A 27499-nucleotide genomic window follows, 5' to 3' on the forward strand; every position below is an offset into this window, starting at 1 on the left:
TAATTGATTGAGTGAGGTTCCGCCTATATAGAAATGCAAAAACTTTAAAGACTTTATAGCTTAACTCTGTGAACTATTTAAGGACTGTATTGTGCATGTTTGTATCTTGGCGAATGAATTTTTACACTGACAACGGGAGGACCCAGGTAAGGAAAAATCCTTTCAGCGGTGATCTTTTCTCTATAGCATCCTTGTTTTAATTATATACCATTAGTGGCTGGTTTGCATTCCAAATAATACATGCTAAAAAGATATTAATGATTCCAATAGCTAGTCATTTTCAATACTTAGTATTTAATTCTACAGTAAATTCTGAAAGCTGAATTTTTGCAAACAGTTTCCTGGGCCCATCCACACACAAATTTGCTCCTTCCATTAACAGGGCAAATCCTCAAGCAAAAAACAAAACTCCCAGTGGTATTGCTCACATAAGTAAGCTGAGCAAGATCTGGCAATAGCTGAATTATGTTAAAGCAACAGTCTCTCCTCTTGGCAGGTGGTGCTTACTATCTTATCTCAAGAAGTTTAGGACCTGAATTTGGAGGATCAATCGGACTTATCTTTGCCTTTGCCAATGCTGTAGCAGTAGCCATGTATGTAGTTGGATTTGCTGAAACTGTTGTAGAGCTTCTTAAGGTAAATATGAAAGTATATTTGTTGCATGTGGTTAAACCAGGGAATTCTGTCAATTTTTCTAAGAGCTTCAGTCTTTGGTTCTTATTTAGATCTCTCTAAATGGACCACGAATGCTACTTAATAAGATTTTCCATCACTTCTAACTTATATCAGAAGTGTTTTATACAGTGCTACAAGAGCTTCAAAATTACTAAAGGGAATAGGCTCCTAATTAGTCAACCAGTAATCTCAACTACTAAGGCCCAGCTAGTGCAGGAAATCATTAACCCGTGAAACTGTATAAGTTAATTTACTCATTCCATTCTGCCTTAACTGGTTGTCTGATCTCTCCATCTGATCATAAAAACTGTGTTCTTACCCTTTCCAGAGCAGTGGTGCATTGATGGTGGATGAATCCAATGACATCAGAATAATAGGCTCCATTACTGTAGTTGTTCTTTTAGGCATTTCTGTGGCTGGGATGGAATGGGAAGCAAAGGTAAGCTTTAAAAGTTACGTATAAATAAGTATTATTACACTGCAAAATGTGTTATATAAGCATAAAACAAGTGTTTGGGGGTAGAGATCTACATATGACAGGTGGGAATTTCAAAAGCACTCAACATTAGCTTCCCACTTCCCTTTGAAGTCAATGGGAGTTAGCTATTGATGTCAGTGGAAACAGAGTTAGGCCGCAGGCTCCCTCTTTTCCTCACACCGAAATTTGTGGGGGAAGAGGAATTTGGTGTTCTGCCGGCGGTTTAATTTTACTTGTTTTTGTAATTTATGGCAGGATCATCTACAGCCTTGGGTAGATGCCCCTTTTATTTTTTTTATAGCTCTATAGAAATAACAATAATAAAAATAATACACAGTCTAGCCATACTACTCTGGGTAGAATACTGGCCCCAAAGTGAGTTGTTATACTGCTATCCATTCATTACCCTCTAATGATTCATGCCTTCCTGTCTACTGTTCAAATGTTAAAAATCTCAGTCACATCTATTAATGGGAAAACACCCATAAAATAAAGGAAATGTTACAGCTAAGAGACTGGAATGTACCTGTCAAAATCAGATCCAGAATAGCAACCTTATCTTTATGTTCTGCTGTGAGGGGAATTTAGAGCAACTTGTAAGAGTGGTCAATTAGATATTATAACCCATTATGGAACAACGTCCTGAAACTAAACAAACAATGTAAAATATCTTAATCTAAATATTTATCCATCAGCTGTTTCATTTTTCCTTTTCTTGTAAAGGAAGCAAACTACAATATAAAGCTGTAGTCATAACTTTCTATATTTCATGTCCATTCCTTGTTACAAAATATTTGTTATGGACATAGAACTTAAGGCACTTTTTCTATTTAGTCATCTTGATTACTGAATCATCTGCCCAAGCAGTGTCTGAGTGTGTTCTAATATTGCAGAAATTTGAAATACATCATAAATAATACATAAATACCACTACATACGTAATTACCACCATATTCAAAACAAAAAAGAGTCCACTAGTAAAATGCTTTTGTCTCTGTTAACAGGCTCAAGTAATTCTTCTAGTCATTCTTCTTATTGCCATTGCAAATTTCTTCATTGGGACAGTCATTCCGACCAGCAACGAAAAGAAGGCCAAAGGCTTTTTTAATTACCAAGGCAAGTGTTGCTATGACCAAATAATATAAAATAAATTAATATTTTTGACCCAGTCCTGCAGCCTTTAGTTCTGCAAAATTCTCATTGATAAATTCTACAAGATCAGGCTGTTTTATCCAAATATAAATGAGCATGTAAACTAAGGGAACCCAGTTTTTTTTTAAAAATATATTTCTGGGTGACTGGGTTTAGTCCGTTTTTACTTTTGAACCTGTGAATGCCTCTGAAGCTGACACACTGGCAGTAGCGGTTTGAGCCGTTTATGTGTGTGCGACACAGTTTTGTCTATTTTAATCTGAACCTGGAACACGCCTGTTATTTCAATACTGAGCTGTAGTTCTGTGATCTGGAGAAACATGCACTGAAGGGAACTAAAGTGAGATGATCAAATTCACCTCACTTATGAGCTAAAATGGATTGGAACCCAGTCTTCCAGAGGTGAAAGGCTAGTTCATTTATCTACTTCATCATGTAACTTCAGAATCAAGTCTTGGTGATATGTTTCATTTTCATTTGTATTTGCAGCCTCAATATTTGCAGAAAATTTTGGACCAGTTTTCAGAGGTGAAGGATTTTTCTCGGTCTTTGCCATTTTTTTCCCAGCAGCTACTGGCATTCTTGCAGGGGCCAATATCTCAGGAGATCTGGAGGTATGGATTTTATTTACTTCATTATACTGGTTAGGCTATAGAAGGGCAAGGATGAACAAGATACAAAATTATTAATCAACACTATATTCAGTTTCAACACACAAATAATTCCATGAGACAAAATTTTCATTTTTAAATGTGTTTTATTATCTAAGCACATCAGTTCCCGTTTTCCTTCTAATCTAATACAGCTATGTATACAAAATTCCTTCATTTAAATTAGGTGTTTCAATAACCCAAAATAACATAACATTTACAGATCCATTTTGGAAGTTAGCTGTATAATTCCATTACAATTGGATTGCTAATTCCCCTTATATCATACTGAAAAGTATACCATAAAACTCAAGTTTACACCCAGAAAAACAAGGAAATGGAAAGCTCATGTGAGAAAAAAAAAAAAAGAACTTTTTGGTAGAATCAAGAGGAGACCAGACCCTTGAGTGTTTCCACTTTACCCTTGCAACCAATATAAATTATTTTAGGTCACTAATCTTTCAGTGATTTTTCCAATATTTAAGAAAACTGGTAAATTAAGGATTTTGTTTTAGCTTTAACAATGAGTGCCATCTAGTTTTTATGGCTTTATATTAGCTATTTACTGATACCTAATATTATAGCTGATTGAATCTTACTTACAAAATACAAAAAATCGGGGCTTTTCTGGCTTTGTGAAGCACCTGATGAAACAGTCACAATACTTGTGAAGCTATTCAGTACTCAGTAATATTCAAAGAATATCACAAACAAACCAACGGCTGTCTGTGGAGTATTTATGAAGCATCGGTTGTTTGGATTTAGAATTTGAGTTATAAAAATGGTGCCTCAAATATTCCAGTGGGTGGGACACCCATAAATTAAATATTAAATAAAGTTCTTGAGCCTTATCATGCAGTCTGGTTTTGCGGCTGTATGACTGTTAAAGTGCTTAACTCCAGTCAAATTGATTTGAAACTCAAGTATTTGCAAAACATCCACAAACTGCTCCAGTTCGAATTAAGGGCCAGTTGTGTCACCCTTACCCACACTGAGCAGCGTCATAGACTCATCGTCTTTAAGGCCTGAACAAATCATCAAGATCATTTTGTCTGTCCTCCGGCACACTGAAGGCCACAGAAGCTCACCTGCCCACTCCTCCAATAGTCCCAGACCCTCTGACTGCATTACTGATGTCCTCAAATCTTGAGCTATTTACTCGAGTTTAAATCAATAAATGACCTGTGCCCCATGCTTCAGAGGAAGGCGAACCTCCCCTCTGTCCCCAGGGTCTCTGTTCCAAAAGCTTGAGTTGCCTTTGTTTTACTGGGGCTGCTTTTGAAGCCAGGTGCTACTCAATAGGAGTAAGCATGATAGCATCCAGTCAATAGCATTTGTGATGGATTTTTTGACTGGGAGCATTCTGTTGAGTCTGAACCAGCCCCTTCTCATTCCATCTGAGAGAATCCCCATTATTTCATCAAACTTAGTGTCTACAAGGAAAGCAGCTGCTTTGATTTAGGCCTTTGCCTGGCAGGCCACTGATGTGCAGGAATTACACATAACTCAGTAGAGCTTCCACAGGAGCATCTCTTCCTTCCCAGACAATGTGGAGTTCTCTCCACAGATCTCGGGAACCACTCAGGAACTAGGACAGGGTGGGAAGTGAGTGGATTGGTGGGACACATAACATTCCCACTCCACATCAGCCCTACAGAGCTGTATTATCCTGACTGCATGGACATTTCCATAGCCCCCATCCACACTGGGAATCCCCCACTGCCCATGCTCAGATGCATCAAGAGTGATCTAATGAAATTAATCAGCCTAAAGAGAAACCTGAAACACAACATAAGCTGTAGCTTAAAATTTAGAAGTAGACAAACTAAACTGCCTCTAAAGTTTGTAGCAAACCATTATAAGGTCGTGTCTCTGAAACAGGCAGTCATTCATTCATTCATGAAGGCCCTGATCCAAAATTCACTGACATCCATGAGAGTCTTTGCTTTGACTTAGAATCATAGAATATCAGGGTTGGAAGGGACCTCAGGAGGTCATCTAGTCCAACCCCCTGCTCAAAGCAGGACCAATGCCCAACTGAATCATCCCAGCCAGGGCTTTGTCAAGCCTGATCTTAAAAACCTCAAAGGAAGGAGATTCCACCACCTCCCTAGGTAACGCATTCCAGTGCTTCACCATTCTCCTAGTGAAAAAGTTTTTCCTAATATTCAATCTAAACCTCCCCCACTGCAACTTGAGACCATTACTCCTCGTTCTGTCATCTGCTACCACTGAGAACAGTCTAGATCCATCCTCTTTGGAACCCCCATTCAGGTAATTGAAAGCAGCTATCAAATCCCCCCTCATTCTTCTCTTTCACAGACTAAACAATCCCAGTTCCCTCAGCCTCTCCTCATAAGTCATGTGTTCCAGTCCCCTAATCATTTTTGTTGCCCTCCGCTGGATACTTTCCAATTTTTCCACATCCTTCTTGTAGTGTGGGGCCCAAAACTGGACACAGTACTCCAGATGAGGCCTCACCAATGTCGAAAAGAGGGGAACGATCACGTCTCTCGATCTGCTGGCAATGCCCCTACTTATGCCATTGGCTATTTTGGCAACAAGGGCACACTGTTGACTCATATCCAGCTTCTTGTCCACTGTAACCCCTAGATCCTTTTCTGCAGAACTGCTGCCTAGCCACTCAGTCCCTAGTCTGTAGCGGTGCATGGGATTCTTCTGTCCTAAGTGCAGGATTCTGCACTTGTCCTTGTTGAACCTCATCAGATTTCTTTTGGCCCAATCCTCCAATTTGTCTAGGTCCCTCTCTATCCTATCCCTACCCTCCAGAATATCTACCTCTCCTCCCAGTTTAGTGTCATCTGCAAACTTGCTGAGGGTGCAATCCACGCCATCCTCCAGATCATTAATGAAGATATTGAACAAAACTGGCCCCAGGACCGACCCTTGGGGCACTCCGCTTGATACCGGCTGCCAACTAGACATGGAGCCATTGATCACTACCCGTTGAGCCCGACAATCTAGCCAGCTTTCTATCCACCTTATAGTCCATTCATCCAGCCCATTCCTCTTTAAATTGCTGGCAAGAATACTGTGGGACACCATGTCAAAAGCTTTGCTAAAGTCAAGGAAAAACACATCCACTACTTTCCCCTCATCCACAGAGCCATTTATCTCATCATAGAAGGCAATTAGATTAGTCAGGCATGACTTGCCCTTGGTGAATCCATGCTGACTGTTCCTGATCACTTTCCTCTCCTCTAAGTGCTTCAGAATTGATTCCTTGAGGACCTGCTCCATGATTTTTCCAGGCACTGAGGTGAGGCTGACTGGCCTGTAGTTCCCCAGATCCTCCTTCTTCCCTTTTTTGAAGATGGGCACTACATTAGCCTTTTTCCAGTCGTCCAGGACCTCCCCCGATCGCTATGAGTTTTCAAAGATAATGGCCAATGGTTCTGCAATCACATCCGCCAACTCCTTTAGCACTCTCGGATGCAGCGCATCCGGCCCCATGGACTTGTGCTCGTCCAGCTTTTCTAAATAATGCTGTGCTGCCCAGTGCAGTAGTCTGGGAGCTGACCTTGTTTGTGAAGACAGAGGCAAAAAAAGCAGTGAGTACATTAGCTTTTTCCACATCCTCTGTCACTAGGTTACCTCCCTCATTCAGTAAGGGGCCCACACTTTCCTTGACTTTCTTCTTGTTGCTAACATACCTGAAGAAACCCTTCTTGTTACTCTTAACATCTCTTGCTAGCTGCAACCCCAAGTGTGATTTGGCCTTCCTGATTTCACTCCTGCATGCCTGAGCAATATTTTTATACTCCTCCCTGGTCATTTGTCCAATCTTCCACTTCTTGTAAGCTTCTTTTTTGTGTTTAAGATCAGCAAGGAGTTCACTGTTAAGCCAAGCTGGTCTCCTCCCATATTTACTATTCTTTCTACACATCGGGATGGTTTGTCCCTGTAACCTCAATAAGGATTCTTTAAAATACAGCCAGCTCTCCTGGACTCCTTTCCCCCTCATGTTATTCTCCCAGGGGATCCTGCCCATCAGTTCCATGAGGGAGTCAAAGTCTGCTTTTCTGAAGTCCAGGGTCCGTATTCTGCTGCTCTCCTTTCTTCCTTGTGTCAGGATCCTGAACTCGACCATCTCATGGTCACTGCCTCCCAGGTTCCCATCCACTTTTGCTTCCCCTACTAATTCTTTCCAGTTTGTGAGCAGCAGGTCAAGAAGAGCTCTGCCCCTAGTTGGTTCCTCCAGCACTCGCACCAGGAAATTGTCCCCTACACTTTCCAAAAACTTCCTGGATTGTCTGTGCACCGCTGTATTGCTCTTCCAGCAGATATCAGGGTGACTGAAGTCTCCCATGAGAACCAGGGCCTGCGATCTAGTAATTTCTGTGAGTTGCCGGAAGAAAGCCTCGTCCACCTCATCCCCCTGGTCCGGTGGTCTATAGCAGACTCCCACCACGACATCACCCTTGTTGCTCACACTTCTAAACTTAATCCAGAGACTCTCAGGTTTTTCTGCAGTTTCATACCGGAGCTCTGAGCAGTCATACTGCTCTCTTACATACAATGCAACTCCCCCACCGTTTCAGCCCTGCCTGTCCTTCCTGAACAGTTTATATCCATCCATGACAGTACTCCAGTCATGTGAGTTATCCCACCAAGTCTCTGTTATTCCAGTCACATCATAATTCCTTGACTGTGTCAGGACTTCCAGTTCTCCCTACTTGTTTCCCAGGCTTCTTGCATTTGTGTATAGGCACTTGAGATAACTCGCTGATCGTCCCTCTTTCTCAGTATGAGGCAGGAGCCCTCCCCTTTTGTGCTCTCCTGCTCGTGCTTCCTCCCAGTATCCCACTTCCCCCAGGGCTTTGGTATCCTTCCACCGGTGAACCTAGTTTAAAGCCCTCCTCACTAGGTTAGCTAGCCTGCTTGCGAAGATACTCTTCCCTCTCTTCGTTAGGTGGAGCCTGTCTCTTCCAGACTTCAAGGCCTTTTGCTCAGACCCTGAACGGGTGATGACATATTGAGTAAATGTCCTTCTAGTTAGTGTTTTAAGATTGCAGCATAAGATCCCACCTATACAATCGCTACTTGTCACATGAACACTGGGATGGCATATGTTAAAAGCCGTAATGACTGAAGGTTAAAGATTCATATGCAACTGAAGTGATTTGTTTGGGGATTTTTAGCCCAGTGAAACTTTACTACATTAATACTTGTTTGATAATGTTAAGAGTTAACATAATTAAGTCATTCATCCACATTACACACAATGATTTGCTAAATTTCATTGAGAAAAACAAATCTGTTTAATAAAGATCCAAAAAATTTCTGAAAAACGTAAAAATATACCTTTCGTGCTCCTTTAAGTAAAAAAATAAAATAAAATTATCACTAAACCAAATTAAAAAGAAAATTAACAAAAAATAGCTTTCTAGGCTGAACAAGTATACACCAAGTTATTGCCTGCAAGAATTTTTAAGGTATTAAAATCTCCTAAAAATCATAATTAATAATGGAATGTCTTAGAGCCCTTTATCCACAGAAGCATGAACAGTGCTGATATAGTTTTCAGTTACAGTTTATAGAAGAAATGCTGACCCAACACACTTGCCTCTCCCAGCAATAACACATAGCTGACTTTTCCTGAATAATCTAATGTAAAAGTAAAAGCAACCTGAAAGGTAGGAGCTCACTTCGGACATAACTGGGGATTATGAGTTTCCAACAGTAATAGTAGTGTCCTTTCTTTCAAAATGACTATTTCCCCTAATCTTACTGGCTAATTGAATTGTACAATGGTTTGGGTGAGTGCTTAAAGCAGGAGACTAAGGGCCACTGTTATGTTAGTGCAAAGGGGACTTAAAGTTCCCCTAAATGTACAGCTAGGGAGTCTCACAGTGTGGCACTGCCCTAAATGGAGTTCTGCAGTGCCTCCTTTGCAGCATTCAGGGGAGGGGGATGGTGCCACAGAAGTATCTGACTCCATCCCCATGCTGGAGAGTGAGTTCCTTGTACAGATCTAATGGGTAACAATTTCTCCCTCCCTAAAATATTTTATTTAAAAATATCACAAAGTGGCAGCACCAAAACTTGCTAACTTGTAAATAATCACAGTACACACTCTTAATTTACAAATACATAAAGGACTCACATCAATTTTTGCAATTACAATTTTTAAGGATCCACAAGCTGCTATACCCAAAGGAACAATGTTGGCCATTCTGATTACATCTGTTGCCTATCTAGGAGTTGCAATATGTGTAGGTAAGTAGTGAACATCTGTTTTGTGTCACAATTAATATAGTTAAGTAGTTTTAGAGCTCTATACGCATCCTCAACCTCATCATTACTTTTGATCTGGAGGATTTGCTATGTAGTAAGACAGCTCTTTCGGCTTTATAGTATTTAAAAAACAAAACAAACCATTCAGCAAAAACAAAAATCTCTATGTGGCATCTGGGTAGAATTTGAGCATATGTGTGCTTACATATGGGTAGAGAGATTCTTTACACATTATAAAGAAACTCCACAATGCCAAATGATTTAGCAACAAAGACCATCCATGTACAGTACTTAAGAACAAACTAGTTTGGTAGTAAAGGGTAGGAGAATTACCACAAATCAAACTGCTCATGATTTTGCTCCTCTTTCACATGAAAGTTCTCCAAGTGGCCTCCAGCTGCTCTCCTGCTGACATTACTGCACACACAAGTGTCAGAGTTACATGCAAACTCTGAGTCTTCACATTTCAAGACAGGATAAATCAATTAATTCCCTAAAGAAGAAATGTTAGGCCACAAGGTGCCCCATGGCACTGGAGTTTGGAAATGACAGTTCAACAAAACAAACACAGGGTAGAACACAGGCTTGCACTGCAGGCATCCTCTGTGTAAGACAAACATTCAATTAAATTCTCATTACAAAGGGTGCAATAAATCTTTGATCAAGAAATAAAGGTCTCTTTCCACTTTAACAATGCTGCAAGAAACAATTAGTAAGTGGCACTCTTCCCCTCTGAATATGTGCCCTAACATGTACTAGGGCTCTGTGGGAAACTTCCTTTCAAAGGAGAGAGAAAAGTAAAGGGCTTCCAACTTTTTGGGTGTTGGTACTTTATGCAAAAGTAGATGTGCTGTTGCCCTAGCCATATTCAAACTCTGGTAACTGCATTCTGTATACCTGCATTCCCCCTGCAATTTCAGTTTCAGAATTCAGAAAATGAAGTCTGCTTTAAACCTGTGTAATGGGGCTCTGTTCTGTTAAGCAGTTGCTGCACTTCAACACCAGAGGGGGCTACATTTCAGAGGTGGATGTGGTCATTTCTGTTCAGTCTGTAGATCGGTTTGCTACATATGTAATGGTATTTTGCGATCCTTAAACCATTTTTGTTTGGGTATGTTTGAAAAAACTGTATTAACTTACACATTAGCAGCTAAAGCTGTTGAGATCAGAGCTCCATAAGTTCACTTCGGGCATGGCTACACTTGCCGATGTAGAGCGCTTTGAGTTAAACCAGCCTTCATAGAGCGCAGTAGGGAAAGCGCTGCAGTCTGTCCACACTGACAGCTTCAAGCGCACTGGCGTGGCCACATTTGCGGCACTTGCAGCGGCATTGGGAGCGGTGCATTATGGGCAGCTATCCCAGCATGCAAGTGGCTGCAACGTGCTTTTCAAATGGGGGTGGGGTGGGGTGGAGTGTGACTAGAAGTGTGTTGTGTATATGTGTGGGGAGAGAGAGTGGGTTTTTGGGGTGCTGAGAGCATGTCAGGATGCTGTCTTGTAAGTTCAGACAGCAGCAGACCCTCCTCGGCCTCCCCCCCGCCTCTCTCTCTCTCACACACAGCATTCCACACTAATGGCTTGCTTTGTCTAGGAGCAGATAAGCAGCTGGCTGACAGAAACGGAACTTTCAAAGGGCATTTCCGCATTCCTGCAGCCGATTCCAAACAATGACAAGAGTGGCCACTTGACTTAAGGGGATTATGGGATGTTTCTAGAGGCTGATCAGAGCATAGTAAAGCAACACCTCGTTCACAGTGGCACCGTGGTGCTCCAGCAAGGGTGCAGCAAATGTTATTCCACTCGCTGGGGTGGAGTACCAGCAGCGCTGTAGCCATGGAGTCAGAGCGCTCTACGTGCCTTGCCAGTGTGTATGGGTAATGAGCTAGTGCGCCCGGGCTCCTTTATTGCGCTGTAACTCGCAAGTGTAGCCAAGCCCGAATGTGTTTCTTCCTTCTTCTGGGGTTACAAACAAAAAGAGAGTGAACATAAATATCATTAGTAACAAAGAGACTTTGGATCAAATTCTCAGCCCAGGTAAATCAGTACAACTCTATTGACTTAAATGGAGCTACAATGATTTACAGCAGCTGAGGATCTGAACCTATGAAGCCAGTGGGAATCTTGGTTAGACAAGAAATGTATGCTCAGACCCTAAACTGTTTGGCAACATGATTGTTTTTGAATACTGGTAGTTTTAGAAGGGGCCATAGATGGAACATTTACTTCACTACATCAATTCCGAGTTAATTCAGATAATTTTCTGCTGATCTCCAAAGTACCTAGTGTTCCACTCCCATGAGTAAGGCAGTCCCCCTCTCCTCCACTGGCCCAAGTTCACAATCCAGAGAAGTGAACTTACCCTACTGAAAAGCAATACTCTGTGGGATAGAAGCAGCCATTTGTACATAGTCCATGCAGCTAAGCTCCAAAGTATGGGGGGCACATTCTTCTGTTGTCAAAAGAAAGGGAAATAATCACATGCTGTTGTTTCCCCAGCTGCGTGTGTTGTACGTGATGCTACTGGGAACACCAATGACACAGTTGTATCTGGAATGAACTGTAATGGATCCTCTGCCTGTACCCTTGGCTATGACTTTTCCAGCTGTAAAGCCCAGGAATGTCGTTATGGGCTGATGAACAATTTCCAGGTTTTAAAGTGTTTTATTTATATAATATGCAAAATCATAAATGATACAAGCGCACACACACCACGATACACACACATATATAAACCCACAAACTTTGTTTACTGACAGTTAAGGCTGCATCAAGACACACGCCCCTAACTCAAAATCTGAAAACCATAGAAATAAGCTACAAAGAGATAAGTCTCCTGCATTGCTTGCCACTTTCACATTGCCTACAACACTCAAGAGCTCTTTCCAACACTCCAGAAGATACTAAAAAGCAGTCCATGCCCCTGCATCATGAAACTGACACTCTAGCAAAAAGCCTTAAGTGACCTTAGCTGCTTTTATATCAAGAAATCAGCACACCTGACTGCCACACTTTCCATACATTTGAGAAGTTATGTTGCCTTAAAGTTGCTGAGGTCATGGTTAAGGTTTTATGCTGATTGTAATGGGAGTTAGGCATCTACATACCTTTAAAGATTTGGCTCTTAGTCTTTCTGGGCCTCAGTTTCCAAACTGTAAACTGAGAATGTTATTTCCTGACCTCACAGGGGATTTTGCCAATAAATACAGATGAGGTGCTAAGGTACTCTGGTAATTGGGACCATATAAATAGCTATGATGGATCAGTGTATCCTATTCGCGAGCCTGACAGTTCTTTACTTTTGTTGCTTCCAAAGGTTATGAGCATGGTTTCTGGCTTTGGTCCTCTAATCACTGCAGGAATCTTTTCTGCGACCCTCTCGTCAGCTCTAGCCTCACTTGTCAGTGCACCCAAGGTTTTCCAGGTACAATAAAGAGCATTAATTTCCTTCTACCCTACTTTGCTCCCAAGATATGTAATTAGTTGAACTGTATGTTCTTACCAGCAGTGATATAAAATATTTTAGAAAGGTCTTATTATTTTACTACAGAAAGAGGCATGGCCTACTGATCTGAGCATGGGATTCAGAGGCAAGAGCTGTGGGGTTCCTGCATTTAAATCCCAGCTCTGCTACAGACTTGCTGTGTGATTTAGACAAGTCACTAATTTGTGCCTCAGTTTCCCCCATTTAGCTACCTCTCATGGGTCTTGTGAGACTTATCTGGTAAGTGTTTGTATCAGAAAGAGCGAGTGTTAAGCATCACTGATTTTATTTAGCTATTGTACTCTAGGGGGTTGATTATCACCTTACTTCAGTGCTTAGATACCATGATGATAAACATCTTTGAAATACCTGAGATAGATACAATTATTTCTTACTAGAGCATGGTGTCATTTTGGGTCAACTTTCCCTAGAATGAAATAACTTTTTCTAATGCAAAAAGTGCTATTAAATTCTGATTTATCTCCCAGGCTCTTTGCAAGGATAACATCTACAAAGCACTCCACTTTTTCGCTAAAGGATATGGGAAGAACAATGAACCACTCCGAGGATATGTTCTTACTTTCATTATTGCTATGGCATTCATTCTGATTGGTTTGTATATATGTTCCAATTGCCTGCTATAATTTAGAAACAAATAACTGAGAATTTAAATTCATTTTCATAAAAATATCTACTATTCAATCCCACTCCATCTTGGCATTTAATTTAATGTGTTTTTAATTCATTTCATTTTGCAAGAAAGTAAAAAGTGCAATGAGTGCAGAATGCATTTTAGATTGCTACAGGTTATTAATGCATCCTGTTCTTAAATCATTCATCAAACACTCAGCATAGATGCTAATTGGTGTGCTCACCAACCAATGGTTGAGCTAGTTCTGGCCACACATTACTCTTGACCCACCTAACTATGGCTCAAGGCCAGAACATTTATTATTTTGGCCATTGACCACCTTCTATCAAATCCTTAAAAAAAACACTCAGGGCAAAAGAATCTTAACTGAATCCATTGATGAAATGTTTGCTGTACAAGGAATAGGTGAGACATTAACATCCACTCCAGAGATGCTAGTATTAAGTTATAGTGAGAAGCAGAGGTAATACTGAAATTGTAGAATCAGAAAATGTATGGGGCTTGATTTTCCCACTGAAAGCAATGGCAAAAATTTGTTTATCTCAGATGAAGTAGGATCAGGCCCATAATGTGAACAGGAAACATAAGTGAACTATGACAGTTGGTTATTACTGCCATTATGTTGTTATTTTCAAAGGAGCTAAGCACCCACAGGTCCAGTTGATTTCAATAGGAGAGATACATGCTCATCACAGTAGGAAATCCAGCACGGACACTTAAGACACTTCTTCATACACTTTCCATTTGGCATTCATTTCAAATCTCTTTTAAGTATTATACAAACCAAACTGATTTGCAAACCTTTCACACTGAAAATTCCCACTGACTTCAACACAAGCTCACAGCACTGGTCCTTGGAGATTCCCGCTATTGCTTTCTAGTACTTATTTGATCATTATTAGCAGCAGTTTTGGATGTCTGGAATTTTTGAAGTTAATTTTTCATAAGACTTCAAATTCAAGTGTGTGACGTGTTGTTTCAGAATGCCTCTTAAAAAGCAAAGAAAATAAATTCACCATCACCCTTTTGCTTTTACGAAGTGCATCATCCGCTCAATTACATTTTAAAAAAACTTAAACCAAAATTAAAGGACAGATTGTGATGCCTTTCCATTGAATAGTCCCTTACATCACAAGTAGCGTCATTAAAGTCACTTATATCATTTGTAGAGTCAGGTAGTACCCAATCTGAGTAAGGGTTTCACAATCTGGCCCTAAATTAGCCCCCTCTGGAAAGTTACCCAGGTTTTGCAGGTGTAACTTGAACTTCTCCAATATCCAAGTATTAGTGCATTTTGAGGAAACAGCTGTCTAACCCCAAAGCCATCAGAAAGACATGCACATGAAATCTAAGGTTTCAAAGTAGCAGCCATGTTAGTCTGTATCCAAAAAAAGAACAGGAGTACTTGTGGCACCTTAGAGACTAACACATTTATTTGAGCATAAGCTTTTGTGGGCTACAGCCCACTTCTTCGGATGCATAGAATGGAACATATGGTAAGATGATATATATATGTACATACTTATGCTTCTTTCTTGCAGCTGAACTGAACACCATTGCTCCCATCATCTCCAACTTTTTCCTGGCTTCATACGCGCTTATTAACTTCTCCTGTTTTCATGCATCATATGCAAAATCTCCAGGTTAGTTTTAGGGCCCACTATGAACTGATTGTAGGCATCACAGTTTGTGATATCAAAATAGCATAAAAAGGGCAACTTAACATTTAGCTGCTGTCCAGCAAAAGTTCCAGCATCTATAAAATGAGTAAGTTATATGATAGAGACGGGGGGGGAGGGGCGAGGTCATATCTTTTATTGCACCAACGTCTGCTGCAGAAAGAGAGAAGCGTTCGAGCTCCACAGAGCTCTTCTTTCCCAGACCTGAAGAGAAATAATAAATACAAGATAAAATAAAATGTCTGACAGAAGATATTAGCTCACCCACCTTGTCTCTCTCATATCCTGGGACCAACGTGGCTACAACAACACTGCAAACAAATAAGATATACAATGTGCAGCCTGACCATGCTCCCACTGAAGACTGTGACTTATCTCTTCAAGTTAAGACTAATGGCTCTCTCTCAAACTGTAATTTGGCTCTGGAAATATATAGCTTTATGCTCCCTGCAACTGCACAGTACGGAAGGGAGCAGAACAATGCCACGAGATGCAAAGCTGCCACGAGATGCTTTCCCAGCTACACAGTCACTTCCACCGACCCCTTTGCAAAACTCCATGTGGCCTATCAGCCACTGGGGGAAAGTGGGTAAGCCAGGAATGTGGGGAGGGAAGAAGCCACATCAAGTAGCATGATCTTCTCCCCAATAAATGCAGAAGCTCTGCAGTGCATTTTGTAGTAAGTTATTAATAATAGTAAGACTATTATTGGAAATCGCAGCCCCTATAGTGGGTTACATAGAGCAGCAATGAACCAACAAAACAGTGGCAGCATTGATGGTGGGCCTGCCATAGCTATTAGAAGTGTTGTAGAGAAATTGCAGAGAGTCCCTCCAAATGGATGACTGGGATCCATGAGGTCTCTGCTTAATGTTTTGGTCTGAGCTCTGACCCCTGACTAGTCTATACCATTGCAAGTCCTGGGCAGGGGAGGAGAGAGAAGAGGATGAAGGGCCTCTCTCCAGGTATATGCAACAGGGGAGCATCCAGGTGTATTTGCAGCACCACGGTCAGAGTAATCCTCTTTATTTTCATGAATGAAAGGTTGACAGCCAAAAATAAGGAGAATAATCTGAACGATGCCCCTTTTGACCAACAGTAAAGGCAATTTTCCGCTGCTGCAAATCAATTATTAATTTCAAACAGTAGAGACATACACTCTATTTCCAGTGTGAAAGAAGCCACAGTGGCGGCATAAACATATATATCAAGTCCCTTCCCACATGTCTGCATGCTGCCAGTTGTTCAGAGGGCAGAAAAAATAAGCACTTCTGCTAATTATCTACAGAGCTGAACAAATGCAGATCTGCTCTGTGCTGCATAGAGCTCAGTACAAATTACCTTTGTGCTCTTCATGTGTGCATCAGTCATGATTCTGTAACTACTTAACATTTCATATAAAACTATAGCAATTTTTTCTCCTTATTTTCCTTGTTTCCTTTGGCTCCTGTCAATTCACAGTGATAGATGTTCCTAATTGCAAGACTACAGGACAGTAAATTTCTTCACAGTGGTGCCTTCTCATTCCATCATTATTATTGTGATCCATGTTAGGGTACTGGGGACCTCCTTACACCTTCAGTGTTTTTCCCTCGCCAAAGAATCTGTTCTGAAGAACACCTGGTAGAGACCCACAAACCATGGATGTTCATCCTTTGACTCATCATTTTAATTGCTAGCAGGGGAAGTATTCAATATCACAGCTCAAGAGCAGTAGGAATAATACCTTTTTAAAGTCAATTGCAATTTTTTTTTCAGTGATCCCAAATGATTTCTAAGTTTAAAAGGCAGGAGCACTTACAATATTGAGATATATTCTCCTCTTGGAGCATAATTCCCATTAACATTAATGAGAGTTATATAAATGCATCAAAAAGGAGACAATAACCTATTACCTGCAGTTATGGAAAAATTCATTTTCAGTTCTGATTCTGTAATCTATGATTTGGCAAAAGCATGTAAATGCACTGACTGTTTAAAACCAACTGGACAAAGCCATTGAAGAGGTACTGTAGGGAACAATCCTGCAATAGCTAGGGGGAGAGACTTCAGAGACCCCAGCGGTCTGAATATCCAAGAGGTCTCAACACAGTCTTCATCCTTTTGCATACAAAACTATATCAAATACTTACGAGAGCCCTTTTACAGCACAATCATTTCTATCTGCAGGCAGTGTGAATATACCTTCCACCTTTTCCATCTCTGATTTTTCTGATTCTCATTTAAATAGGCTGGAGACCTGCATTCAAGTATTACAACATGTGGGTGTCACTTTTTGGAGCCATGCTGTGCTGTGGTGTCATGTTTGTCATCAACTGGTGGGCAGCTCTCATCACATATGCCATTGAGCTCTTCCTCTATATTTATGTGACATACAAGAAGCCAGGTGAGACTGGAAAAGTTGTTTATTATTTTTTGTTCATGATATGCAGTTAATTGAGGTCATTGTAGTCATTCCTAAGGCTACTGCCTAGGCCCTATGGTCATTCCTTTTTCAACATAACTTCTGCCATAAGGAGGACTGGAGGCCCCAGGCACTATGGACAGCACACAATGAATAACAGAGAAATCCCATTCTACAGATTTCTTAAGGCAAAACCTCATTGTATTGTGGATATTACAAGCAGCCCAAGGATAACCCAAGGCCTAGTTCATACACAAAGTTGCACCAGTTTAACTTAAGATATGATTTAAAACCAATTCAGTTAAGCAGATGTACATTCGTGTGTAGATGCTCTGAAATCAATTTGAATCTGGCTTATATACAGGTGTAATCTGAATTGATATAAACTTAGCATAAACAGGTATTAGAGTATTCACAGAGAGGTTTGCATGAGTTTCATTAAACCAATGTAACTTCTGATTCAAGTTAAACCAATGTAACTTTTGTGTGCAGAAAAGGCCCAAAAGTAGTAGAGAATTTGGGACACATGGGTATAAAAATGTATAACTAAGAAATCACAAGAATACTACTTTAAAATTTCCAAAACATGGCGCCCTAATAAAGGTCCTTTCCCTATGGCACATTTAATCCAGCCTTCTTGGAAGCAGAAAGGAGATACCCTAATCACAAACTCCAGCTCTTAGGAGGTATGAACTCTGTTACCCATTCCTAGATCAAAAGTCTAATCCTTCCTTTCAGGCTACAGCTTTCATCTAGTCCTCTCAACCAGCCCCATCTTATGCTAGAACCACCTCTGGGGAGAAACTTCTGAGGGAGATTTTTAGGAAACAGCTCCTTTCTACCCCCAAAGGCACACCTCCTTATCAGGCTTTTGCAACAAGCAGTCTAACTCAGCTGGTCTTAGCAGACTCACCTGTGCAAAGGAACAAAGCTGTTCTTTCAGCTTTTTAATCCAGAAGTGGCTCATCTACTACACCCCTATTTGGAGTCTTAAATCAGAATGGTCACTAATTTCAGGGTATTTCTTCACAGCAGAGTTAACTAGGCTAATTACCTTAGTGTTGCCCTAACCACCACCACCACCTTCTTGCTGTCACACACAAGACCCTCTCACCAGAGTTTGTGGTGCTTTCAACCTGGGCGTGGGTTACAGTCTAGGTTCCTCTTTCACTCAGGTTGGTTACCCACCCACTTTCCAATGAGGATGTAGGCTATATCACTGGAGTGCTGATAGTCCTCCAATGCCTACAAGGATGAACAAATACCAGGAAAGAATCCTAGACCAGCTCAGCTTACTGCAATACAAAGAACCACAGACTATGCCCCCCAGAAGTCCTAGTGACATGCACAGGAAAAGGCAGAACCAAAGAGAACAGAGTAACTCAGGCAGGGCTTTGCTCTGTGGCTGTTCACACGCAGGCAAGACCAACCAGGTGCTCAGACCTGGATTCCAATCACTGGGGCTAACTCTGCAGTGAAGACACTCTCTCAGACTGAAAAAGCAACAAGCTTCCCAGCTAATACATTTGCACAGAAACTCTCTCTCCCTCCCACCAGGAGAGGAGCACTTCTACTAACTACTCATATGAGATGTTACATTCTTTACTGGCAGCTGAGTGATACTCAGAAAGGTGAGACATTCTTTCCTACCTTGGGGGGGGAAAAAATCAAAAAGGCCATATTCAGAATTTTAAAAGTTGCATATAATGCTGGTTCTACACTGGCGTAACTGGTGTTACTTCCCATTTACACAGGCATGACAACAGAATTTAGAAATAATTTATTTCCAGTCTGATTCCTTCAGCCAAACATCAGTAAAAGTGTGAAACAAGGATATCAGCAGCAAAAAGATGTGGCTTTTGGAAAGTAATTACATACAGCTGAATGATCACATTCTGCTAGACCAACAGTCTTGAGTATCTTAGAAAACAGCTGGGAAATAGAGCTAGATTTTTATAGCATACCCATAACTAGGATACCTGACTTAGACCACTTGCAGGACTGTGTAATCCCTGCAGAGTTTGGTTCATGAACTGAGCCCAGGGCATTCAGTCTGCAGGGGTTACAATGAACCAACCCTTAGGTTTGACTTGGAAGGTAACATTCCATGCCCTCTCCCCCGCCACAAGCCCAGGACTGACCCCCATCTTATTTCAGATATTTTGATGCACTCCTAGTACTTGCTTCTACTTTCTGCTCTTAGAATCACTCTTAGGTAACATTGATGGGCTACCTTGCCAGGAGGCACAATATACACAGCTTCTGCTCTCTCCAAATCTTGGATCCTATGTTTAGGATCTTGGAGCACTACTGTTTCCTTTCTTTTCTTCCACTGGTCTAGGGGTGAACAGGTACGTCTTGTCCTCTTGCATCCCTCAAGACCTTATATGAATTAGGAGTTCAGCAGCTGTGCCAGGAAGCCCCAGGAGTTTTGCATGCAGAGCTGCCACTTGGATCCTTACTGAAGCCTAGTCCCAGAATAGAGCGGGATTATTGTCATGCCCAGTGCACACCCGTGAAGGGTGAGGGGATCCAAAGGGTTGGCTGTTAGGAGAAGGGAGAAAGGACAATGGCATGTTATATTGTTATACAAGGGTTCCTTTACCATGGCAGTATTCTTTGTTTCTCAGACACCATGCACTATAAAGAGGTTGCAACAGTATGCGTTCGATAGCAAGGCAAACAAGCTTGTGGTTGACTGGCATGTCTCAGTAAGTGAGAAAGCGTACCTTCAATTTTCTTCTTTGAAAGCATGTGGTTTTTAACTCATTGGAGCTAGTAATGTGCCTTCCTAACAGCTTCATTGCCTCTGCTGAAATATCACATCAAATGCAACTTCTTTATTCAGGGGTGTCCATTTGATACGCGGGAGAAGGGAAGAGAGTTAATGGAACAGAGAGCAAAACATCTCTTAAGCAGAGGAAGAACATTCCCTACGCTTTTCAAACAAAGAATGAGGCAGGATTTATTTGTATGTTTGTATTTGCATCATGCCCCCTCTTCCCCAAACATTTATGTGGCGGAGAGCATGATAGAATACAGTGTGCTATGGCTCATTGAGAAGACGATGCTGACATCTGTTATACCACTTAGAAAAAAACATGGTTTAATATGCAATGTTTTTCTTTGTCATACACAGAGGTAAATTGGGGCTCATCTGCACAGGCTCTTTACTATGTTAATGCACTAGACAGTGCACTGGAATTAACTGCTGTAGAAGATCATGTGAAAAACTTCAGGTAAGGTTTGCAGGGAAATAGTGAGTGGCTCAGTCTGGAGTTAGATAGATAGATTCCCAGTTAAATGTAACCCTTTTTTTCCTTCCTCCAGACCTCAGTGCATAGTATTAACAGGAGGACCCATGACAAGACCTGCTCTGTTAGACATCACACATTCATTCACAAAGAACAACGGTCTCTGCATCTGCTGCCAAGTATATACGGTAGGGTCTATGTATGTGAACCTAAAAATTAAAAGCAAAATTCTCCGGTGTGCACTGCAGAGCTCCATTCTCCACTCATTTGGCACACAATGCTCCCACTGATGCTGAGGAGTAGAACATGTCAATGAATTTTGCCATGCGCCTTGACAAAAAGGCTGTCAACTGATTTGGAGCCTGCTCGCTAATGCCTCATTGAGACGTGTCTCAGAGTTCATAGTAGACCAACCAAAAATGAGAGGAGGTTTGGAAAAATTAGAGTTACAAGGAAAGATTTAAAAAATTGGATACACTGAGGCTAGAGAAAGTGCGGGGACAAGGAGGCACGATGATTTTGGGAACAGAGCACTGGAGTCAAAATACCCAAGGTCTCAGCTCTGCCACTGATTTGCTATGTTGACCTTTGTCGCTCAGTGCCTCAGTTTCCCCATATATATGATAATAGCAATACTCATCAAGCTTTTGGGAGAAAGGGATTCTGCTCCAAAATCTTATGAAGAAAGGAGCTACCTAAGTACACCTTTTTGTTATTATATGAGTAGCTACAACTATGTGCATGGAAAAGATGCAGTAAAGATGATAGGGATCATTTCAATAATGAGCTTATATTGCAGCAGTGAAAAGTGTAGTTTAAATGTAGGACAAACTTTTTTAACTGTAATAAAAACTGAATCGTGGAACAAGCTACAAAAGGGATTATGGAATTACCCTTGTTAGAGCTAGTCAAGTCCAGTTAATGCATCCCTTTCCTCGTGTTACTGAAGTAATTATTAAATCAATGCTACCAAAATGCAGAAAGGTGGACTACAAGACCTAGATAAGCTCCCTTCCAACCCAAACAAGTCTTTGGGCTTCTCTGCATGGTGCCTTAGTCTGCACTAGAGGGGTGTAAATTCTAGTACACACTAGTGTGTTGTGCAACAATTGGCCCATGTGGACCCTGCCACTGCACCCCGAAAGTTCCCTGGTGCATGTTAATGTGATCCCATTTCAAGCAGTATTACACCAGGGAACTTATAGTTCACGGCAGCAGGTGCCACATGGGGCAGTTAGTATGCAACATGTAGTGAGCATGAGAATTTACACCTCTCTAGTGAGGACTAGCACACTATGTAGACAAGTCCTATACGAGTATGTGGCCCTGATACTGCATCACTGAAGTTAATGGGAGCTTCCCATTAATGTCCGTGGGTACAGACTAGACAACTTCGCTTCAACATGGCTTCAGCAAGTTTTCTTATTAGGCATCTTCCTGTATTATTACTGGTTTTCATGTAGTGTTAGGAGATTTCATTTCTGCCTATAAAACAACACAAGTTGGTTGTGCTAGCGCAAGCATTTTTGTTGTTTTTTCTTCTCTAACAATTTCAGCTAAATTTAGTTTAGTGGGTAATAAAAGTGTGACACAATGAACCACTGTGATTTGTATAACTGCAGAAATAACCTGGTGATAAAAACTGCTATGTGCTGTCAGTGGGAATCCCATAATGCCTACAAATATTGTAACTGTTGGATTTTTCCCAATTAAGCTATCAGATGATCACTGGAAAGACACAGTAACAAAGGAGTTTGTGTGTCCAGTTTGTTAAGGTCTAGTTTGCCCTTACTGTCAGAAGATAGGCATTTAATGACTGCTTAAGATCTGTTGAGCCTTCTGTAGGGCTGCTTATGCAGTCAAGTCAGGTAGGGAGTTTGTTCGCTCAGAGATACTTCATCACAATATTGTTCTAAGATGTTACAATTCAGAGTAGTCTTTCTTTCTGTCAGAATCACTATATTTAAGTAGCATTAACAGCCTTGGTCCTCTTGAACAGAATGTGAATTATGTTACCAGCACGGTTCTTTTACAAGCATTGAATCTCCATGGACTCTTTTTGGAAATGTATTTTTCTGACTCCGTCCATTCCCCCATACAGCAGACTAGGTAAGTCCTTCAAAATCACAGTGCGATGTATAAAACAAAGTCTTCTTACTAATATTTTATTGTATCCTACAGGGACCGCGCAAGCTGTGTGTTAAAGAGATGAACAGTGGCATGGCAAAAAAGCAGGCCTGGCTTACAAAGAACAAAAGAAAAGCATTTTACGCTGCGGTGGCAGCTGACAGCTTTAGAGATGGAGTCAAAAGTCTCCTTCAAGTAAGCTTTTTATTTACAAAATGCGTACAAGAGTATTACATCAACGCTTCCCTGTACGTCAAGCATTACTGTTTACTTGTTAAAAGGTCTTGTATATAAGGGATAATATGTTAAAAATGTAGAGGGTGTCCTGAGGATACCTCTCTTTGTAGTATAGTCTACTTCATGAACAGATTTGGTTCTAGGCTATGGAACTGAGAAACAAAGCTGGCTGATTCTATCCTAAATGCATGAGGCCCTATTATGAAAGTAGAGGTGCCTTTAGGGCACCATACAAACGGCTGTGCCTGCACTTAGTGCACTGCAAATGAGTTCTTGTTGCTGGTATGCAGTATATTAGACATTTGAGAATGTTTTTGTATTTCATATCACAGGAAATATTTATCGTTTTATATATATTAATTTTGCAAACACAGTGAAGCCCATCTCAAATAATAAAAACTCACTGCCTGAAACATTTTCCTATCACTTCAAACATATTCCAGCTTTCTTATAAACAGACCATTAAAATTAACCTAACTTCACTGAAGATAGCATTGTCAGAGTCTAAACTGGTACCACTTTTAGATTCCCCATTTCCCTCTCTTTCACATGCACATGTATAAACATGTATGTCTCGAGGCACAGGGAAAGAATCCCACCATTCTCATGTGCAAAACATCCTGTCAACCTCACCACAAGAGCATGGACACGCAAAAGACTTTTTGTCAGTTCTCTGGTAACAGCTACCCACTGGTAGCATATTATGGGTTTTATCATGTTTGCTGAATGGACAGCAGAGGTGAGTGAGATGATGTATTAATATAGCAATATGTTAATACAGTACATTTTTCTGTTGTATTAAAGCTCAATGAGGAGTATCTTGAGTTTTAAATGCTGGGATTTAAAACAAAACAGCTTGCCAAGCAGCAGTTCTTTTTGTTGTTTCTAAGAACCATTATTCCTGATGATCTTTTCTTCTTCCATCTCTTTTAAAATGCCATGATCAAAATCAAAAAAGAAAAGGAGTACTTGTGGCACCTTAGAGACTAACCAATTTATTTGAGCATGAGCTTTCGTGAGCTACAGCTCACTTCATCGGATGCATATTGTGGAAACTGCAGAAGACATTATATCATGGTCTCTGTGTATATAATGTCTTCTGCAGTTTCCACAGTATGCATCCGATGAAGTGAGCTGTAGCTCACGAAAGCTCATGCTCAAATAAATTGGTCAGTCTCTAAGGTGCCACAAGTACTCCTTTTCTTTTTGCGAATACAGACTAACACGGCTGTTACTCTGAAACCGATCAAAATCAAGTACATGAGTGCAAATAAACACTTCCCTTTCAGCAGTTTGGGAAGGTGGCCATACCACCAATAGAGTATCCTGGAGAAATCAGTATGAAATTGTTTTGCAGACAAGCTATTCATTTAAATGTGTACAATATGAATGTGTCAGTACAACTCACAAAAACAATTTTCCCATAGCTCTATCCATTTCCCTGTTGTTAGCAATAAAAATATGCAAATGCAATACCTCAAGAGCTAATATATTTGTGTATTCTAAGAAAATGTTCCTAACATATTGCATTTTTTAGTCTGCACTCATACTTAATCAAATTAGATTAACTGGAACCATGGGGAAGCTTGAATCTAGATCTGGTCCCCTCTTAAATTTGGATCCAACTTTTAGCACTCAGACCCATCTCTACCTAAAACCTGCTTTGAACATTGGAAGAAGCCTGGTCTGATGTTACATCTTGCCAAATTGCCTATTCTTCCTGCATATTTCCAAATTATTATTTACATATAAGGTGTACTCAGCTACTTTTGGATCATCTCCTCGGGGATGGCTAGAACTCCTAAACTAAAGTAAAGAATTTGTTTTTAACAAAGGACTGCCACTACTCCTCCCTCTGAGTGCTTCAAATCCTTAAAGGGACTTCAAGACCTAGTTTATTTACTTTATGTTACAAGCCAGACAGAAGCTTAATGCTGTTAGGTAGAATGAGCACACAAACAGCAGCATGAACTGGCTCTTGGTTTTAAGTTACTGAACCATTTTCATGAGAGCATGTCAGAAGAAATGCAAATGAATGTTAAATTAGCAAAACTACATTTATTTCATCTAAAAACCTTGTATGACCGGAATAATGTAGACCTAATCTTTCTACTTTCTGCTTGGGTACAGGCATGAAGGACATTCACAAAATGCAATCAAATCTTAAGAATCTCCAGAACATTACTTCAGTTATCTTTTGCCATTACTTCTCATTTACAGCAACAGCTGGTGTGTTTGCACCTTTTCATGCAGTATTTTAATATCACTAGGCTTCAGGTTTGGGTAGGATGAGACCAAATACCTTGGTGCTGGGATTTAAAACAGACTGGCGGGATGCATCTGCTGTGCAAATTGAAAACTACATGGGTGTTATACAGTAAGTTATGGTTCAGTTTCATCATCATATTTTCTGTGGACTCAAAGTATTTTGCATTTCTAAAAAGAAAAAATAATGTAAAATATTTCTAGTAAGTAAAACTGAAAGTATAAAAAGCTAGCTCAGCTGGTGCTCTAGCCTTTCACCTCTGGAGATCTGAGTTCCATCTCCCTCTAGGCTCATGAATGAAAATATGCTCAACCTAGTTCCTAAAGGATGTATGTTTAGAAGACAAAATCACCCCCACTGTGGCACATCAGGCAACACCTGGCCTATCACTGACACAGTAGAGGTGCTTTGACAAAGCTGCATAAGAAAGCTGCACAGTTCTCAGTTTTGTAGGACTACATTTTCTTCTTTTCTGTGGACTGAGATGGGGAAAAATTAACTCCAAATAAATGCTTGGTGGATAAGAGAGAACACTGGCATTCTCCCTGTAGGCCCAAAGCACTATGGAACATAGGCACCAACTTCCCCACTTCCCCCTGGGTGCTCGACCCTACCTCTGGCCCCAGGCCCCACCCCCACTCTACCAGTTCCATGTGGGCCCGCCCCACCTCTTCCCACCCCTTCCCCAAAGTCCCTGCCCCAACTCCGCCCTCTCCCCCAAATCCCGGACCTGCCTCTTCCCCGCCTCCTCCCCCTCCCTCCCAGCACACTGCCAAACAGTAAAACCTCAGCCAGCAGTAAAACCCACTCCATGTCTCCTGATGCTCAGAAGGGATGGAATGGGGCACTATCATGGAGGAGCCACTCAAGGGTGGCACAACAACTAAAGAAGCTGACAAGGGGGAGCTTAGAGGCAATTGTGAGAGGAAGGTCCACCTCGGGGACAACCTCTCCGTTTCTCACAAGCACCAACTCCTTTGTCTTGAGAGGAAGAGTCACTGGAACCCTGCAAATTCACATTTGCTTAGTTTTGGCCACATTTCACCTCTGGTAGACTTAGCCATTGCAGGGCAGTGTGTGGCCCACAATGCTTCATACCAAGCATTAACATTTCTCTGAATGTCATTAAGTTAGGCAGTGACACGTACAGGGTAAGGCAGTAGTGTAGATAAGGGTAAATGCGGTAAATGGAGTTTACCCACTTGTCATTTGAGGAATATGGAGTTTAGTTTGGGTTAGCTTATCCACTTTTTTTTTTTTTTTAACTACAATACCACTGGTGAGAAAGTGCCCATAATCATTTTATTTTTGTTTTCAGTGATGCATTTGATTTTGAGCTTGGCGTGGTTATTGTCAGAATTAGCCAAGGATTTGATATATCTCAAGTCCTCCAGGTTCAAGGTATGTAGTGATGGAATAATGGAATTGCACTTAACTTCTATTATTAAGGTATGCTTGTTTTTTAAACTATCATTTTCCTATTGGTTTCCAAACATATCAATCCACTGTAGTCCTGCTCAATGACTTGTTAACCTACAGCTTAATAATGTAAGATATCCAGAAGCTGAGAACCAATAAAATATGTGTAAATGCTGGAGCATCACACCATTTTCTCCATGTTAGTGAAAAAAAATTAAAGGTCCACTGTCAGCTTGAAATCTAGTCATTCCAAAATAAAGAGCTAAAAACAGTTTCAGACACCTGCCCAAAGGGAGAAGGAGGTTGTGTCAGCAAAACTCTGGCACAGATTACTTGTCGAATCCCCCTGGTCCAAGGGATGAGGCTGTCACTCTCAGAATCACAGTCTGGTTCCTGTCCTTCTCCTGGGGCAACACAGCTACCTACTGCCTCTTACTTGTAAGCATGTAGTCCTGGCCAATATCCGTACTGTGGCAGAGCTCCCACAGAAGTAAATGCACGTATTGCCCTGAGAAAGGCCTTCAAGGGTGGGCCTTAGAACTGATCAGAGGTCCTGCACACTGCTTCACAGAACTGGGGTCCCAAGACACCCCCTCCTTGGCATGGATTGAAGTAGTAAAATCAGGCACAACTAGGGTGACGGGTGGCTCCAATGTATGTTCCCTCCCTGCTCTTGGAGACTCTATAGGGCAGCTCTCCAAGACTGACATTGCTGGGACTTGTGGGAGCTACCACTCTCTAAACCCTGTCTGTGCTACTCTGTGTCA

The 27499-nt window shown here is 41.1% G+C and overlaps 1 protein-coding gene and 1 long non-coding RNA gene across 7 annotated transcripts in view; one reads left to right on the forward strand and one right to left on the reverse strand.

Moving 5' to 3' along the window:
- SLC12A1 (solute carrier family 12 member 1) overlaps positions 1-27499 on the forward strand; it is a 68479-nt gene that overhangs the window by 20491 nt on the left and 20489 nt on the right. For 5 of the 6 annotated variants that reach the window (XM_075133103.1, XM_075133102.1, XM_075133106.1 and 2 more), the window contains 15 exons: positions 497-636; positions 1004-1114; positions 2158-2269; positions 2795-2919; positions 9111-9195; positions 11710-11861; positions 12527-12634; positions 13183-13306; positions 14888-14989; positions 17256-17411; positions 20569-20668; positions 20760-20871; positions 22865-23005; positions 25318-25424; positions 26632-26714. In XM_075133103.1, the coding sequence (XP_074989204.1) occupies positions 497-636; positions 1004-1114; positions 2158-2269; positions 2795-2919; positions 9111-9195; positions 11710-11861; positions 12527-12634; positions 13183-13306; positions 14888-14989; positions 17256-17411; positions 20569-20668; positions 20760-20871; positions 22865-23005; positions 25318-25424; positions 26632-26714 (1758 nt within the window). The remainder of the gene's footprint in view (positions 1-496; positions 637-1003; positions 1115-2157; positions 2270-2794; positions 2920-9110; positions 9196-11709; positions 11862-12526; positions 12635-13182; positions 13307-14887; positions 14990-17255; positions 17412-20568; positions 20669-20759; positions 20872-22864; positions 23006-25317; positions 25425-26631; positions 26715-27499) is intronic. The other variant, XM_075133104.1, reaches the window with a different exon arrangement.
- The window catches only part of LOC125643459 (uncharacterized), a 38637-nt gene continuing 25895 nt past the window's right edge, over positions 14758-27499 (reverse strand). Inside the window, exon 5 of the long non-coding RNA XR_012670247.1 lies at positions 14758-15229. This is a non-coding gene — a long non-coding RNA (uncharacterized LOC125643459). The remainder of the gene's footprint in view (positions 15230-27499) is intronic.

The sequence above is a fragment of the Caretta caretta genome, chromosome 10 (assembly GCF_965140235.1).
Source record: "Caretta caretta isolate rCarCar2 chromosome 10, rCarCar1.hap1, whole genome shotgun sequence".
Lineage (NCBI taxonomy): Eukaryota > Metazoa > Chordata > Testudines > Cheloniidae > Caretta > Caretta caretta.